The following is a 17,490-nucleotide window of genomic DNA, read 5'->3' on the forward strand; positions in this document are numbered from 1 at the left end:
AGTGATTGCTAAGCCAGAATCCATCTTCTCGGTTGAAATTGTCTGTGTTTGTATATGTGGATAGCCTCATGAACGAATCTCTCATGGTAGCCAGATGGCTTGCAAAGAACCTCTGTCTTGGAGAAGTCAATGTCATGTGAACCTACTGAATTATAACAGTGATCTGCCACGGCCGAGATGTTGGTGCTACCGTGTTTCAGTTCTGCTTTGTGTTCACGAATGCGGTCCAAGACATGTTGTTTGGTTTCTCCAATGTAGCCTCATGAACGAATCTCTCATGGTAGCCAGATGGCGTTTAGCTGAAGGGCTAAACTTTGCAGTTACACCTAAACACATACCAGTTAATGATATCATTGCCCAAGTTGACGTGGCTCTCAAGGGCCTGGGTCACATCGCTGCAGACGTAGCAAGATCTGAAATCGCTGCAATCCTTAAAAACGCTAAGATGCCAGCTAGCAACCTCAGCAAAGATGAGCGTTTTGAATTATATAAATAAAAAAGAGAGATGACATTGTCATCCTCTCAGCCGACAAGGGCAATGCCACTGTCATCATGGATAAAATACAATATAACAACAAGATTCAAGAATTACTCAACGATGGCAGCTATACAAAAATAAAAAGAGATCCAACCAACAGCCTCATCATAAAAACTAACAAAATAATTTCTGATTCAACCGCATTAATTGATCAAACCAAACAGTTCTCGTTGAAACCTTCTGCTGCCAGGCCACCAAGATTATACGGCTTACCAAAAATGCATAAAGTAGATACACTCCTTTGTCCCATCGTCTCTACTATCAACTCCCCCACCTACAAACTGGCTCGTTTTCTGTCTGAAATCCTGCGGCCTTTCACTGGAAAAACCACCTCTGCGGTACAAAATTCTACTCACCTGGTATCAACAATCAAGGATATTTCCCTGTCCCCAGACGATCTGCTTGTCAGTTTTGATGTAGTTTCCTTATTCACCAAAGTTCCTGTACCTGACACCATCGCAATCATTGAAGACTTGGTTCATCAAGGACTAACACACTGAGGTACCCCCTGGTAAGACACTGCTTAACCAATACATACTTCACTTAGAATGGAACTTTCTACAAACAAACTGAGGGTACCCCAATGGGCTCCCCCCCTATCTCCGGTTGTAGCCAACATTTTCATGGAGAAATTTGAAACTGACGCCATACAGACTGCCACTCTACGCCAAACCTTATGGAAGAGGTACCTGGATGACACTTGTCATCTGGCCACATGGCCGGCCTGCTCTAGACCAATTCTTTGACCACATCAATTCCATACACCCAGCCATCAGATTTACCATGGAAGTCGAAAAAGATGGCAAGCTACCATTTTTGGATGTCCTAATAAAAAAGAGACCTGATGGTTCAATGAGCCACTCTGTTTACAGGAAAGCTACCCATATGGATGCTTACCTGAAACCGGATTCCCACCACCATCCATCCCAGAAGAATTCCCTCATCAAGACTCTGCACCATTGAGCCCAATGCATATCCGACCAGGAACACATAGCCAGTGAACTCAAGCACGTACACCAAGCTCTTAAGGCTAATGGTTTTTCCGACTACACAATCCACAAAGCTATCACTCCAACCATGAAGAAGGACCCTCTTGAGGATCCTTTCAAAACCATCACTATACCCTACTTTATGGGGATCACAAAAAATATCTCCAAAATCTTGATTAAACACAAGATCCAGGTCCGATTCAACACATTACATAAAATCCGTGATCTGATTCCGTCTGTAAAAGATGTGATTCCGGACATACAGTACCCTGGCGTCTACAAACTAAGTTGCCTCTGTGGTAGTAGTTACATTGGAGAAACCAAACGACATGTCTCGGACTGCATTCGTGAACACAAAGCAGACCTGAAACACGGTAGCACCAACACCTCGGCCGTGGCAGATCACTGTTATAATTCAGTAGGTTCACATGACATTGACTTCTCCAAGACAGGTTCTTTGCAAGCCATCTGGCTACCATGAGAGATTCGTTCATGAGGCTATCCACATATACAAACACAGAGACAATTTCAACCGAGAAGATGGATTCTGGCTTAGCAATCATTGGAAGGATTTGATTAACCATTTCGGGTCTTAATTGATTGATCACGCTTAAGGTGGCTTTCAGACCGCATCCATTATTTTTCGTCTCCCCCCTCCTCTTTTCCGAACATAGATGGACTCGTCCATCTGAACAAACTGTCAAATCGCTATCCGTGCTGCTAACATTAAAAAAACGCCACTTTTTTCAAATGTTATTGTTGTGGTTTTCACACCTGATGATGATTGCTTGTGTTGCAGTCGAAACGTCGTGAGAATTTTATTGTTTTATATTTTTATTATTTTATTGTTTCCCTTCTACGTGACTTTTACCGAAAGAACCAAGAATATGAATCCATGCAGTCACTAAAGCTTTAAATCAAAATGTAACTGGGAATCTAATTAAGCAATTACATGTTCAATAATTACATGTTAAATAATTACATGTTCAAAGCACTACTTTATGTAGAAAACTTTTTTTTCACAAAGCCAGTCGAGGTCGAAAACGTCTCATAAATGGGCATCGTTGATTGGCTGAGGCATGCTCAGGCCACTTAATGAGCGCTCGGATTGGCCGAAACTGGCGCCCACGGGCACAACGTAAACATACCGTTAGTCAACATTTAATGTTAGTCAATACCATGTGGTCCTATGAGAGCAAAACATTAACCGATGTCACTGTTAACCGAGGGAATATTGTACATACATTAATGCATAGCACCTGGGCCTGTCCCATGACCTCCTGCCAGCTCAGAGCCTTCCACACTTCATTTTATATCCTCATGGTGCACGACCTTCCTGAAATATACTTTTGAGACTCGGGTGAGGCTTTTCTGCGTACAAACAAAAGTGATTTCCCGCCCAAATGATCAGTGGAGAGGCATCGTTGCTCACTTCCTCTTTACAGCTCCTGAGCCAGCGATGGAAAATCCCACGTTGCTATGGCGAGAGCGAGTTTTATTCCTCATGGGACAACCACTGTTCATCTTCTGTCCAAAATGGCACTGATTTTGTTTTGCCCTGGAGAAAAATGATAAGCTGAGCCAATCATCCTAACCAGGAGTCGAACTCACGGCCTTCCAATTGCGAGCCGTTTACTCTACCGCTGAGCCACAAGCATAATAATGCTTATCTCGCATGTGAGATGTGTTATGTTTGTTTTGCGTCGAGTGTAATTAGTTCACATTAACTCACCGACCCACATTCACCAACAACGGAAGTAAATTATTGATTCTTGAGTTGAATTGTGACCCTGAGTTATGGTTATTGAATCGCATGTGTGGGGGGTATTGAACATCACTGCTGGCTATTTACATGAGCAAAAGAGACCACTCGCGCTCAAAAGACTGCAACCTACACAAGCAGACAATATGCCTCCACATACATAATTGAAAGTAAGAATAGGTTTTACCCTTTCTGACAATAAAACAGGAGTTGTGTTTCGATGTTCAAACACCAAATATATACCTTTTTCAAGGCATCAAGTCTACATTAACCACATATTTGTGGCAAAACATGCAAACAAACGTGCTCTGAAAATATATACATTGTCTTTGAAACTGATTGTCCTACAACCAGAGACGGCCTTCTCTAAGGCTTAGTCTCACCAGTCTCAGACCAGAGAATGCCACTCACTAACTCATTCACCCACTGATCCACCTTCTCAAGCACTTACTCAAGTGATCATTAACCCACTCACCAACTCACTCACCCACCCACTCACAACACTTCCTTTTCTGTTTAATCCGCTCTCTGCTCAACTTTAGATTTCACGTCTGTCTTATCTGTCCTCAAGCCCTGATAGTAACCTTACTCAAGTAAAAAGAACGGGTTATACTCTAAGCTATTGCAACCTTGGTAAGTGCTGTTTTTTAGGCTGGCCACTTGAAGTTTTGGGCCTTATGGACCTGTTAAACCATGTGCGTGCGTGTGTTATTGTGTGCACAGCATGCGAGGTTAAGCTCAGATTATGCACTATTTAGAGAATTCCCAAGTGGCCACTAGATTATACATTGGCCACTGCGACTGTTGGATTTAGCTTTTATAGCGCGCAGCTCGCTGCGTTTACAATCAAGGTTGCTGAGCCCCAGGCCCAAAAGGCCCCAAACGCCAAGCCGCCAGCAACAAAACAGCACAGTTGTCATTGATAAGAGTGGGACGTGTTTCTTTGAATTGAGCAAGGTTTTTACGACTGTTATTTCATTGATTTATTATTTTTTTACAGGCAGTCCCTCGGTTAAGTGACATCGGTTAACATTTTTGCGGTTAACTTTTCAACCTCTGATAAGAACCCCATGGTTTCGACGAATGTTACAATGTTGATAAACGATATGTTTACGTTGTGCAGGAGGATGCCAATTTCGGCCAATCCGAGCGCTCTTAAATGGAGCTGAGCCATGCCCTCATCCATCAGCGATGCCCATTTATTAGCGTTTAGATCTCGACTGGCTTTGTCTACATTACGTTTTCTGTTTTGGCAGTGGAAACCGCTCCCTTACAGAATCAGTGATTTTTGCTTAATTTTCAACTTATAAGTAAATTCGATTCACAGTTATTTCAGTTAACAGTAGTTTTTATGGAATGGATTTAAAAGCATTAACCGAGGGACTACTGCATTGACTTATTTTATTAATGTATCGACTTGATTCATTATTTTATCAATAGTAGTACTAATCACGTATGTATGTTTGGAAATCATAGCCACATCTCCAATGCCATCGGGTATATAGATTGTCACATTATACTGGTAGGAACGAAGTTGTAAACTGAGTGTACCAGCCTGCAATAGATTAATGTGTCCGTCCGTCCCCTTTCAATACTTTAACGAAGTGAAATCTCGTGCTGTTGGGTGTAAAAAAAATTCCAATGTTCCTACCAGCCCACCCTGCAGGGACCTGTTATATAACAGTTAAAATCGTGGTTGCTTTGGATAGCATCGTCCTTGCCATAGGAATGTGGGATTTCTGTCACTAGCTCAGAGCTGTAAGCAGGACGTGAGCACCAGTGACTTCAGTTGCTCATTTTGAGTAGGAAGTGGCTCTTGTTTAGCCAGGGAAGCTTCAACCGAGTCTCAGGAGCATCTTTCAGGAGCGTCCAGCACTCTAAGGATATTGCGTGAGGTGCAGAAGGTTCTTGCTGGCTGGAAGAGGTCACAGGGCAGGCCCAGGTGCTATGAGTTAATGCGCTTTGGTGACTGGCTGGCAGAAACACCGCCTGCACTACCCCACTGTGCCACCTCGCTGGCGCTCTGCTTGCACACAACAGACACAATTTGCTTCTTTCCAATATCTGTCCCCTCCAATCAAAAAAAGATCGTTTTTCTACACATCCGAGCAGCCACATGGCCTTCTTGAGAGGGCATTATATCTGCAGCAATGGGGTAATACAACACACCTATGGACTGCTTTTAACATTCGGCATCTCTTCAGCAGAGTCAGCCTTGCTTGAGCCTATGCCGGTGAACGGCTAGATGTGTCTAGGCAATGGTCCTTTCTGTTTGGTACGAGTACAATTTTGTGTTTAGTTTATTGTCCTTACCCTGCACCTCCGATTAGCACGGTTGGCTGACCCTGTGAAAGAAGTTCAACGTACATACATACATGAATATTTAGACAGACACACATACATACAAATATATACAAATGACAAATATCCCAATGTATAGTCTTAATAGATAGTTGGGGCAAATGCTGTTAATGGGCACCTATGAAGGCTGGCACAGGACACGAGGGGCCAACTTTGTCTCCCTAGTGGCGATTATTTACACGGTACTGGGTACTCATTGAGGTTGAGTCGACCTAGGGGAGGCCCAGGACCGGTTCAGATAATTGTCACCAGTTGTGGCTGTGAGCGGGAATTTAACTCGGTTCGCTGGGTTCGTATCGCAGCTCGACGCTACCACTCCCCACAAACGCGCACATGCACACACATGGTAGGTACACACTTTGAGTTGTCTTTCACTGTTGTCCAATGATTGTGTTTTGCTCTCAGGTTTGAGACCGTGGGGGAACAGCCATCATGTCATCAGCGCCGTGCGTGACGGAGGACATCCTGGAGGAATTGCAGGTGGCTGCAGCCCAGAGTTTGGAACTGGTGGATGCTGCTGAACATTACGACATCATTAGAGAACTGGGCAAGGGAACGTATGGAAAGGTGGACCTAGCGGTGCACAAGGGCTCCGGTGAGTAACCTCGGAGCTCTGGTAACGAGCTAATGTGGTTTGTAAATTTGATTCTAAACAGTGGTATCTCACATTAACATCATTAGCCCTGGCCACTTCTTTATGACCCTTGGGCTACACCGATTTCAAACCTTTTAAAACAGTCTTTTAAAACAGTCTGCCTCAGCAGCAGACCATGCTTTCCCACTTGATGATGGACGCTTGTGTTATGCATGAAACGTCGTGATTTATTTTATTTTATACCTACATGACTTTACCGAAAGAACCAAAGAGTATGGTATTGAGAGTTTAATTGTAATGTACAATGTTATTGAGGGGACTGTGTGTTGCTGTCTTGCTGTGGTCTGGGACTATTCTTTCTGTTGTTTTACTGCCTTGTCCAAGCTTGGGAATTGATGATGGAATTTGAACTGATATACTTTATTTATTTAAGGGGTATCAGTGGTTGTGTGATGTTATCTTTCTTTCCTGGTATGCAGGAGGTCGGGGATTTGATTCTGACCCTGTATTATTTGGAGGTTTCGCGTCTCTCTCCATGCAGTTGCGCGGATGTTTTTTTTTCCAGGTCCTCTGTGCTTTTCCCTCCACATTTAGAAACATGCATTCAGATTATTTAGATTATTTTGCTGCAATAAATGCCCAACTGATAAGCCACTGTTGAGCTATCATTTGCGGCCAGGTCGCTTCTGAAAAATAATTTAATACCTTCAGTAGGCTTTGCCTAGTAGGATGGGAATGGCTTAGTTTTATTTGTATGCTTTGGGTGATTTTTTACCTTTCTTGTATTTTGCACTTCTATCATGTGATTGTATTGTTTGGTGTCATGTTCAGACCTGCCCCTACTGGACATCTGTGAAGAAGAGCTTTATAGCTTATCAGATTCCTCCAGTATAAATAAATATTCCGACCCTGATTTTCTTTAACCGATCTGTATATCTGTCCCTTAAAAATATATATATATATATTTATCACATCAGCCATGTGACCTCCTGGGGGAATGGATAATTTCAGAGCAGCCATTGGTTTATTAAAACATGCTGACACCGTATCGATTTTCAACATTCAGCATCACATCGGCCGAGTCCGCATAGCTTGGACCAATAACTGGCATACTGTCAGATTTTTAGAAGTTGGGGGTCCTCGATGAGTGCCGTTAGATGCGAGGTCCTCATGCAATGCTCACCAACTCAATGCAGTAAAACACTTTTAAGCAGCTCCTTCACGTGTCTGTCCCACCTGGCTGATCTTGTCAAGAAGCATAAACCATCATCACGCAAACTTTGATCACCCTCACAGTGGCGGCTTTTGGCTCACTGTCAAACAGACGGTTACCGCATCGCGTGGTTTCCGAAGCGCTTCTGCGGCCGTCTGGAACACTCTTCCTTCCAATATTAGGAAGCCACTGGAGCTATGCACTTTAAATCATTTGGATTGAAAACGAATTACTTTACAACATCCTTTTTTGTTTAGTTTGTTGTCCCCCGCACCTCCAATTAGCACGGTTGGCTACGTACGGTGCGACAGAAGTTCAACATACATATTCTTGGGTCTTTCGGTAAAGTCATGTAGATAGGTTCTTTGAACCTTGCCATACATAGCAGGTTTTACCAAAAAGATTTCCAAAATCTTGAACAAACACAAGATCCAGGTTCGATTCAACACAGTACACAAAATCCGTGATTTGATCCCATCTGTGAAGGACGTGATTTCTGACATGCAATACCCTGGTGTCTACAAACTAAGTTGTGTCTGCGGCAGCAGTCACATCGGGGAAACGAAACGGCATGTCTCGGACCGTGTTCGCGAACACAAGGCAGATTTGAAACACGGCAGAACCAATACCTCTGCCGTGGTTGATCACTGCTGTGGGTTCACACGATATTGTTATTTCTGAGACCAAGGTACTCTGCAAACCTTGGGGCTACCATCAGAGATTTGTGCATGAAGCCATCCAGAGATATAAACACAGACACAATTTCAACCGAGAAGATGGGTACAAACTGAGCAATCATTGGAAGGATGTTATTAACCGGTTTAGGTCATAACTGGCTATGATGCCCCCCTTCCTGTCTGCCGATGTTAGCAGCTATTCTCGACTCTCTGAGTCACATTCACGAACACAGCTTCTTTCTCCCCCTGCCACCGATTATCTATTCCCCACCCCCCTCTCTCCCCCCCTGCCGCCGATCTCCCCCTTGTCTCACGCACAGCCCTCTTTCTATACCCCACCCCCCTCTCTCCCCCTGCCGCCGATCTCCCCCTTGTCTCACGCACAGCCCTCTTTCTATACCCCACCCCCCTCTCTCCCCCTGCCGCTGATCCCCCCTTGTCGTACGCGCAGCTCCTTTCTTATCTATACCCCACCCCCTCTCTATCCTCCTGCCTCCTATCTCCCCTTTGTGTCATTCGCAGCAGTCGTTTATGACTCTTAGGGTACGCCCATTTCTACCCTTTAGAAGCAGCCTGCATCAGCAGCTTTCCTCCTACCTTATATAACCTCTTGTTGCAGAAGCTCTTTCTCCCTCGTCAGCATTTCCCCTGCAGTGTTGGTCTCACCTGATGATGGTTGCTTGTGTTGTGATCGAAACGTCGTGGTCTATTATTTTCTACCTACATGACTTTTACCGAAAGAACCAAAGAGTAAGGTTCAAAGAAAATAACAAAAATAACAAAAAAACTACGACGTTTCGATCGCAACACAAACAGTCGTCATCAGGAGATATAATAGTGGGAAAGCTGCTGAGGCAGGCTGTTTTAAAGGTTTGAAATGGGTGTAGCCCAAACGAAGTGGGCGGGGACAGTGATGTTAAAGTGAGAAATTTGCACTTAAATGTCAGGTCGGAGAGCTACCTCCACGACGACAAAGGCGCGGAGGTGGCCATTGTATTGTGAGAGATTAGCATATCAATGTAAGATCGCAGAGCCACAGCCACATCGAGGACACGAGCGACGGTGGCTGTGTTAGTGTGAGACATTTAACCTGTTAATGTAAAATCAGAGTCGAAAATAATGACTAACATCGGAAGATAGAATGGAAACATCACAGCCAGTTATGACTTAAACTGGTTAATAACGTCCTTCCAATGACTGCTCAGTTTGTACCCATCTTCTCGGTTGAAATTGTGTCTGTGGCTATATACAGTAGAACCTCAGAGATCGAACGCCCCAGAACTCGAACAATTTGGTGATCGAACAAAATTTTCGACCATTTTTTGCCCCGGACATCAAACAAAAATTCGGAGGTCGAACACCTTGAAAGAACCTGTATGGGCCGACACACGTAGCCAGGGCGACCGAGACAAAGGCGAATGACCCAGTTTACGCGTAGCTCTCGCCCAGTGCAGACCCGTAAAACATCGTTCTGTTAACTTTTTCGTTAATTTCATTTATATTAGGTAAAGTGAAGTTCAATGTTCATTTATTCTATTAATTATAACTGTGTTTCTTGTTTTTTGTATGCTTTTATGTACTGTACTGTATTTTAATATTGTAAACTTTGTGTAAAAATGGCCCATAATAGGAGCATCCTTGGGTGGGGAACCAATTAATGCCATTTCCATTAATTCTTATGGGGAAAATTGATTGTGTTCGAACAAATCGGTGTTCGAAGACGGTTTTGGAACAAATTAAGTTCGATCTCCGAGGTACCACTGTATATGGATACATACATACACACATACACGTTAAAAGTTAAAGCATTGGAAAACTATGGCCCCCTCATGTAAAAAATGTCAATTGAGGCAGTATAAAATGTAATCTGTCTCTGCTGTGACAATTGGTTCAGAAACACATTCACTAACGAAACATGCTGAACAAAAAAGCAAGGAGGACAGGGACGCAACGACCTATCTCAACGCAGGTGCCCCCCTCCTCCTTTCTCCCGAGTCACTTTTACTGAAATAGCTACAGATGGTTTTAACCCATATACAATAATATGTAGGCTATAACTATATATATATTGTTTTAGTTAGAAGACAGTGTCACGGTGACAGTATTCATAAAAATATGTAAAGGTACAATATTCACAATTAAGTTATCATACGTCTTGCTTTCAGTTTGCAAAAAATCCTGGTGTTCAGTAACAAAGACTAGCAGTAGCACTACTAGATTTCACGCGAGGTATTTTTCGTAAATATGTTTTCATTCGTAACAATGTTTTTTGGCATTTATGGTTAACTAGCGGGAAGTACCCAGCGTTGCCGGGGGGGAAAATATATATTTCGAAACTTGTCTTCTCTTAAAACATAACATATACATACACAAATACGTAGCTATTGTGAAAGCCCAGCATTCCGTTTGTCCATTTGTCCGTCAACAAAATTATAAGAGGCTTGCAAAAGTCCTGAATGAAATAATGGGGGGTAAACAGTTGATCTAAAAGGTTTCCGAAAATTGTCAACCCTTCAAAAAATATTTTACCCCCCCGTAGGCATATATACCTACACACCCTACATACAATAGAGTGAATAGTATCTAGTGACTCTATAGTAGTATCTACTGACTTGACAGTAGTATCTTATGACTATAGTAGTATCTAATGAATCTATTGTAGTATCTATTTACTCTATAGCAGTATCTAGTGACTCTGCAGCAGTATATACTGACTATAGTGGTAGCTACTGACTGTAGTATTTTATACCGACTCTATAGTAGTATCTACTGACTATAGTAGTAACTACTAACTCTCTAGTAGTATCTGTTGACTATAGCAGTAGCTGCTTACTCTATAGCAGTATCTGCTTACTCTATAGCAGTATCTACTGACTCTACAGCAGTATCTACTTACTCTACAGTAGCATCTACTGACTGTAGTAGTATTTACTGACTGTAGTAGTATCTACTAACTCTAGTAGTACCTAGTGACCCTACAGTAGTATCTACTGACTGTAGTAGTATCTACCGACTCTATAATAGTATCCATCTACTCTATAGCAGTGCCTACTAACTCTACAGTAGTATATACTGACTATAGTAGTAGCTACTAACTCTATAGTAGTATGTACTGACTATATAGTCAGAACTCTTTGGTTCTTTCGGTAAAGTCACGTAGAAACAAATAAATTAAATAATAGAATACGACGTTTCGATTGCAACACAAGCAACCGTCATCAGGTAGAACTAAATTTGAGAGACAAAACACAGACACGGAGACACACAGACAGACACACAAGCAGAGAGAGACACACAACATAGACACACAGAGACCCAATGCCTCTGTATCGAGGCCTTAAATAGAGAGAGAGGGGAGGGGGCAGAGAGAGAGAGGTGGGTCTGCTGGGGCAGCTGCTGGAGCAGAGAAATTAGCATGTCAATGAATCCACCCCGAAGTGACCCAGGGAAAGAAGATTGAATGGCCCTATGATAGCCTGGTAAATTTTAGAGAGAGAAATAGTTTGAGAACTAAATTTAGAAAATCTTTTGGAAATGTAATGCAATGCAATACTGAGAGTCGGCTAACACAGAGTTAACGCAAAGCCTGGTTGATTACGATCTCCAAAGATTGCTAAATTTGAAGTTAAGTGTGAAATTTTACAGAGATACACAGAGAGAGAGAAACCAACTTACATCCTCCCTGTAGAGGTGGTTCAAACTTGATTTGAAGCTTTCGTGACTGCAGGAATTACTCTTTGGTTCTTTCGGTGAAGTCACGTAGAAATCAAATAAATAATAGAGTACGACGTTTCGATTGCAACACAAGCAACCATCATCAGGTAGAACTAAATTTGAGAGAGAGACAAGACAGACGCACAAGCAGAGAGAGACACACAACATAGACACACAGAGACCCAATGCCTCTGTGGCATTGGGTCTCTGTGTGTCTATGTTGTGTCTCTCTGCTTCTGTGTCTGTCTGTGTGTTTTCGTGTCTGTGTTTTGTCTCTCTCTCAAATTTAGTTCAAATCAAGTTTATATAGTCATAACTACTAACTTTATAGTTGTATCTAGTGACTCTACAGTATTTTCTACTGACTGCAGTAGTATCTACCAACTCTATAATAGTACATATCGACTCTATAGCAGTAGCTACTAACTCTACAGTAGTATCTACCGACTCTATAATAGTATCTATCGATTTGATAGCAGTATCTACTAACTGTGTAGTAGTATCTACGATCACTACAGTAGTATATTGACTATAGTAGCATCTACTAACTCAATAGTAGTATCTACTATCACTACAGTAGTATATACTGACTATAGTAGTATCTACGATCACTACAGTAGTATAATGACTATAGTAGTATCTACTAACTCTATAGTTGTATCTACCGACTCTATAGCAGTATATACTATCTTCACAGTAGTATCTACCTTCTCTACAGTAGTATCTATTGTAACGGTGTGTCCTTTTGGGACATGCTTTAGCGAGTTTCGGTTTATACCCGCAACCCTAGCTAGCATCACTGTTATATTTAATTATAGTGGGACCCCTATTTCACGCGACGCCCCAAATGACCTTGTGCGGAATATAACCAAGACCACTGCCAAATATATAGGGTTTACTTGGAATTAAATCTCTACACAAATCTTACAATGTCAAAGGGAAACAAGCTTACAATTTCCCAGGAAGAGTGCACACATCACAAGCCACTATACCAACCCAAATGACCCTCGCAACAATACAACAACCAACACCGTCATACAACAAACTGACGACAACGGCTTCACTGACTTCCTCCACCACGAACGCTATGGGGGGGAAATACAGCTGAGCAAAACCCCAAAGGCATGCCCGAAGCATCGCCCGGCTCTGAAACAGAACACTCTCAGTGGATCAGTCCCCTTTGCCCTCGAGCATGACCAGTCTCAGCCACCTCGAGCAGGATCAATCCAAGCCACCTCAAGCCAGATCAGTCCCAGGCACCTCTAGCCAGATCAGACCCAGCCACCTCGAGCAGGATCAGTCTAAGCCACCTCGAGCAGGATCAGTCCCGGCCACCGAGCAGAATCAATCCCGGCCACCTCGAGTGGGATCAGCAAGCCACTTTGAGCAGGATCAGTAGTGGAATAGAATCCCGCCCGCCTCAGTCTCCATCTCCAGCACAGCAGCCGCCTGGAACAAGACAAGGAGCGGAATGACATCCCATACCCCCTTCCCTTGGTTCCCCACGACGAGGCCTTTTGTTCAATCACACCCTTGGGCCCTTCCCCCATTTAATTAGCACGGCGTGCCCACGAGTCCAAACCCCCATGCCCAAGAGTCAATCCAATCCCACACACCAGAGTAGCTCCCCTGGTTGGAGAGATCCACGCACGGAATTACGCTGAGATGTAAAAACTGACCCCCCGTGTATTTGAGGTGCACAATTTGACTTTGTCCAAAAATGATCAAGAAACGCGAGTGGGCCTGGGCAGGCCGTGTCACCATAAGATTGCTACGGATCAGGAATAGCATTGGGAGCGACTGCCAAGTAACAGCCTGGGAATTGGACACTTACCCATAGGGCATCCGCTGGGAAGATGGAGCAATGGTTTGTGTGTGGCGTCGCACGCGGTTCGGGAGGCCTTCACCCCAGCAGTGGATTGATCCTGGTGGATGTTGATTATTAGTTGAGGTTTATAATGTGCTTTACCCAGATACAGTGGTACCTCGGTTAACGATATTAATTGTTTTCACGAAAACCATCATAAAATGAATATGGGAAATACATGTTAAATGATTAATTTGTTCCAAGACGATCGGAAGTTGACCGTTTTAGCCCTAAAAGCATAGTTTATAAAATGCAAACACATAATTTTAATAAATCAACTTTATGATAACATATTAAAGCATTAATATTCATAGCAACATATATAAATAATGAATAAATCGGACATAAAAAGGCACATAATTAGTGCATAAAATAAAAATTCTTACCTTAGGCTAAGAAGATGAATAGGTGAGCTTGGTTTTCAAATATTGATAGCTTTATCAAATATTGAAATATCAAATATTGCAAAGCCAACCAGTTGCTCTCAAAACGCTCATAAAAGGGCATTGCTGATGGCTGAGGTCTGCTGAGTCCACTTAGGAGCGCTCAGATTGGCCGAAATTGGCACCCATGTGATATCGTAAACCTATCGTTAATCGAAAATGCATCGTTAATAGAGACAGTGGGACCCTATGGCAGGCGGATCGTTAGTCAAATTTCGTTAATTGATGGCATTGTAAACCGAGGGATCACTGTACACTCCTGAGAATGGCAGTGCCGTGGTAACATTCGTGCCTCACAGCAAGAAGGTCCTGGGTTCAGGTCTAGAGTTGGGCACCTATCCGTGTGGAGTCTGTCTGTTCTCCCCCTGTACTACAGAGTGAGCAACTTGAGTCTGTATGTTCTCCTCCTGTTATACAGTGAGAGTGAGTGGAGTTTATATGATCTCCCCCTGTTCTACAGAATTAGCGAGTGGGGTCTGTATGGCCTCCGCCCCCTCTTCTGCAGAGTGAGAGTGAGCGAGTGGAATGTGTATGTTCTGTCCCTGTTCTGAAGTGAGAGTGAGTGAAGTCTGTATGTTCTGTCCCCGTTCTGCTGAGTGAGTGGAGTGTGTATGTTCTTTCCCTGTTCTGCAGAGTAACAGTGAGTGGAGTCTGTTCTCTCCCTGTTTTGCATGGGTTTCCTGTGGTTTATTCTCATATCTAAAACAAAAAACAAACATACGATCTAACTTGTATTGTCCAACACATCATAATGGTGAAAAATTACACTGAAAATTACTCAGTTGGGTTCACACAGCAGTGGCAGTAGCAACATTGTATGCTATTACAGAAACTTGGCAGGACTCTCCTGGAAAAAAAGTATTGAGACTCAATTAGGCTTTCCTGGGTACCACCGGGGCTAGGAGATGTTAACTACCTCACCTGCCTGCTGTATATTTTGAGTTTGCCTGTCTCTCTCTCTCCCCGTGGTCCCAGGTCCTCCGGTTTTCTCCTCATTTCCAATCAAAATGCATGAAAAGTATTTGGCTGCTATACATTTCCACGTGATAAGCCATTTAGTTGAGCTATAATTTGTGATAGCCAGGTTGCTTCTGAAAAAGAGCTATATGGCTGAGTGGGCCCTTACCTGATAAAGTGTTTAAACAAGCGTAATAATATGAAAAATTTGTTGAATGCTGTGCGATAGGTACAAAGATGGCCCTGAAGTTTCTGAAGAAGAAATCGACCAAGTTAAAAGCTTTCCTACGGGAATACAGCATCACCAACTACCTCTCGACGAACCCTTTCATCATCAACATCTTTAATGTGACCATGGAGACGGAGGATGCGTACATCTTTGCGCAAGAGTACGCTCCAGCAGGAGACCTCTTCGACATCATCCCGCCGCAGGTGAGGGAGGTGGCCCAGTATAATGGCCATTAACCCACCATTAACCCAGCATCAAAGTTGGTAACGGATACGAGTTGACACAATCCTTGAATTGAGTGAGGTTATTTATTTATTTATTGTTACACACACACATATATATAACAGCTTAGGAAGAGAAATGGTGGGAGAAGGGGATTTCAAAGTGGAGCGGTGTGAGAAAGCAGATAGAGAAGTGATGTGACCTGCAATGTGGTGGGTGGGTGAAGTGAGTTAGCGAGTGAGTATCTGAGTAGCTGGGTGAGTGAATGAGTGGGTGAGTTGTGACCTGCAGTGTGGTGGTTGAGTGAGTAGGTGATGAATGAGTGGGTGAGTGAGTTGTTGTGACCTGCAGTGTGATGGTTGAGTGAGTGGGTGAGTGTGGTCTTGTGACCTGCAGTGTGGAGGGTGACCACAATGGGGATGAAACAGTCTGAATCCTCAACATGGGTAAAGGAATACATGGATACAGATTTCAGGAAAAATAACCATGATAGCTGTAGCAGAGCGACGAGGAGTCAACTGATTGCCCGTGACTTGAGTGATTTAGATACTTGATTATCGATTTATGAAATGTATTTTATCACGCTTGAAAACGACAGCTACAGTGAGGGGAAAAAAGTATTTGATCCCCTGCTGATTGTGTACGGTTTGCCCACTAACAAAGAAATTATCAGTCTATAATTTTAATGGTAGGTTTATTTGAACAGTGAGAGACAGAATAACAACAAAAAAATCCAGAAAAAACGCATGTCAAAAATGTTATAAATTGATTAGCATTTTAATGAGGGAAATAAGTATTTGACCCCTCTGCAAAACATGATTTAGTACTTGGTGGCAAAACCCTTGTTGGCAATCACAAAGGTCAGACGTTTCTTGTAGTTGGCCACCAGGTTTGCACACATCTCAGGAGGGATTTTGTCCCACTCCTCTTTGCAGATCTTCGCCAAGTCATTAAGGTTTCGAGGCTGACGTTTGGCAACTCGAACCTTCAGCTCCCTCCACAGATTTTCTATGGGATTAAGGTCTGGAGACTGGCTAGGCCACTCCAGGACCTTAATGTGCTTCTTCTTGAGCTACTCCTTTTTTGCCTTGGCCGCGTGTTTTGGGTCATTGTCATGCTGGAATACTCATCCACGACCCATTTTCAATGCCCTGGCTGAAGGAAGGAGGTTCTCACCCAAAATTTGACGGTACATGGCCCCATCCATCGTCCCTTTGGTGCGGTGAAGTTGTCCTGTCCCCTTAGCAGAAAAACACCCCCAAAGCATAATATTTCCACCTCCATGTTTGACGGTGGGGATGGTGTTCTTGGGGTCATAGGCAGCATTCCTCCTCCCCAAACACGGCGAGTTGAGGAATAGGTTTTACCCTTTTAACTGGCACAAAAACTGACACCTTTATTCAAGGCATCATGTTTGCAATGACCACAACACAAGCAGTCAAAATGCAAACAAAAAAGACAACTCTGATAATAATATGCACTGTCCTTGAATTTGATTGGTCCACACCCGAGACAGCTTTTCTTAGAGCCTAGTCTCCATTGGTGTTGGACCAGAAGACGCCAAAAGGCGTACAACTCAAAAACAGCGCACTATCAGAGTATTGAGGGCTCGGGGTGAGCATTAACATTATGAGACCTCCTTTGCCAGAAACAAGATATAGGAATAGGTTTTACCCTTTTAACTGGCACAAAAACTGACACCTTTATTCAAGGCATCATGTTTGCAATGACCACAACACAAGCAGTCAAAATGCAAACAAAAAAGACAACTCTGATAATAATATGCACTGTCCTAAACGGCGAGTTGAGTTGATGCCAAAGAGCTCCATTTTGGTCTCATCTGACCATAACACTTTCACCCAGTTGTCCTCTGAATCATTCAGATGTTCATTGGCAAACTTCAGACGGGCATGTATATGTGCT

General features: G+C 43.2%; 1 protein-coding gene across 6 annotated transcripts in view; it reads left to right on the top strand.

The window, feature by feature from the left end:
• The window catches only part of LOC142923697 (serine/threonine-protein kinase SBK1-like), a 50,079-nt gene that overhangs the window by 22,354 nt on the left and 10,235 nt on the right, over nt 1-17,490 (top strand). For all 6 annotated transcript variants that reach the window (XM_076064659.1, XM_076064658.1, XM_076064663.1 and 3 more), the window contains 2 exons: nt 6,056-6,245; nt 15,346-15,548. In XM_076064659.1, coding sequence (XP_075920774.1) covers nt 6,083-6,245; nt 15,346-15,548 — 366 coding nt within the window. In that variant the 5' untranslated portion in view covers nt 6,056-6,082. The remainder of the gene's footprint in view (nt 1-6,055; nt 6,246-15,345; nt 15,549-17,490) is intronic.

This window comes from Petromyzon marinus, unplaced genomic scaffold (assembly GCF_048934315.1).
Source record: "Petromyzon marinus isolate PM22_M1 ecotype Great Lakes invasive population unplaced genomic scaffold, UKy_Petmar_22M1.pri1.0 PM_Scaffold_58, whole genome shotgun sequence".
Classification (NCBI taxonomy): Eukaryota; Metazoa; Chordata; class Hyperoartia; order Petromyzontiformes; family Petromyzontidae; genus Petromyzon; species Petromyzon marinus.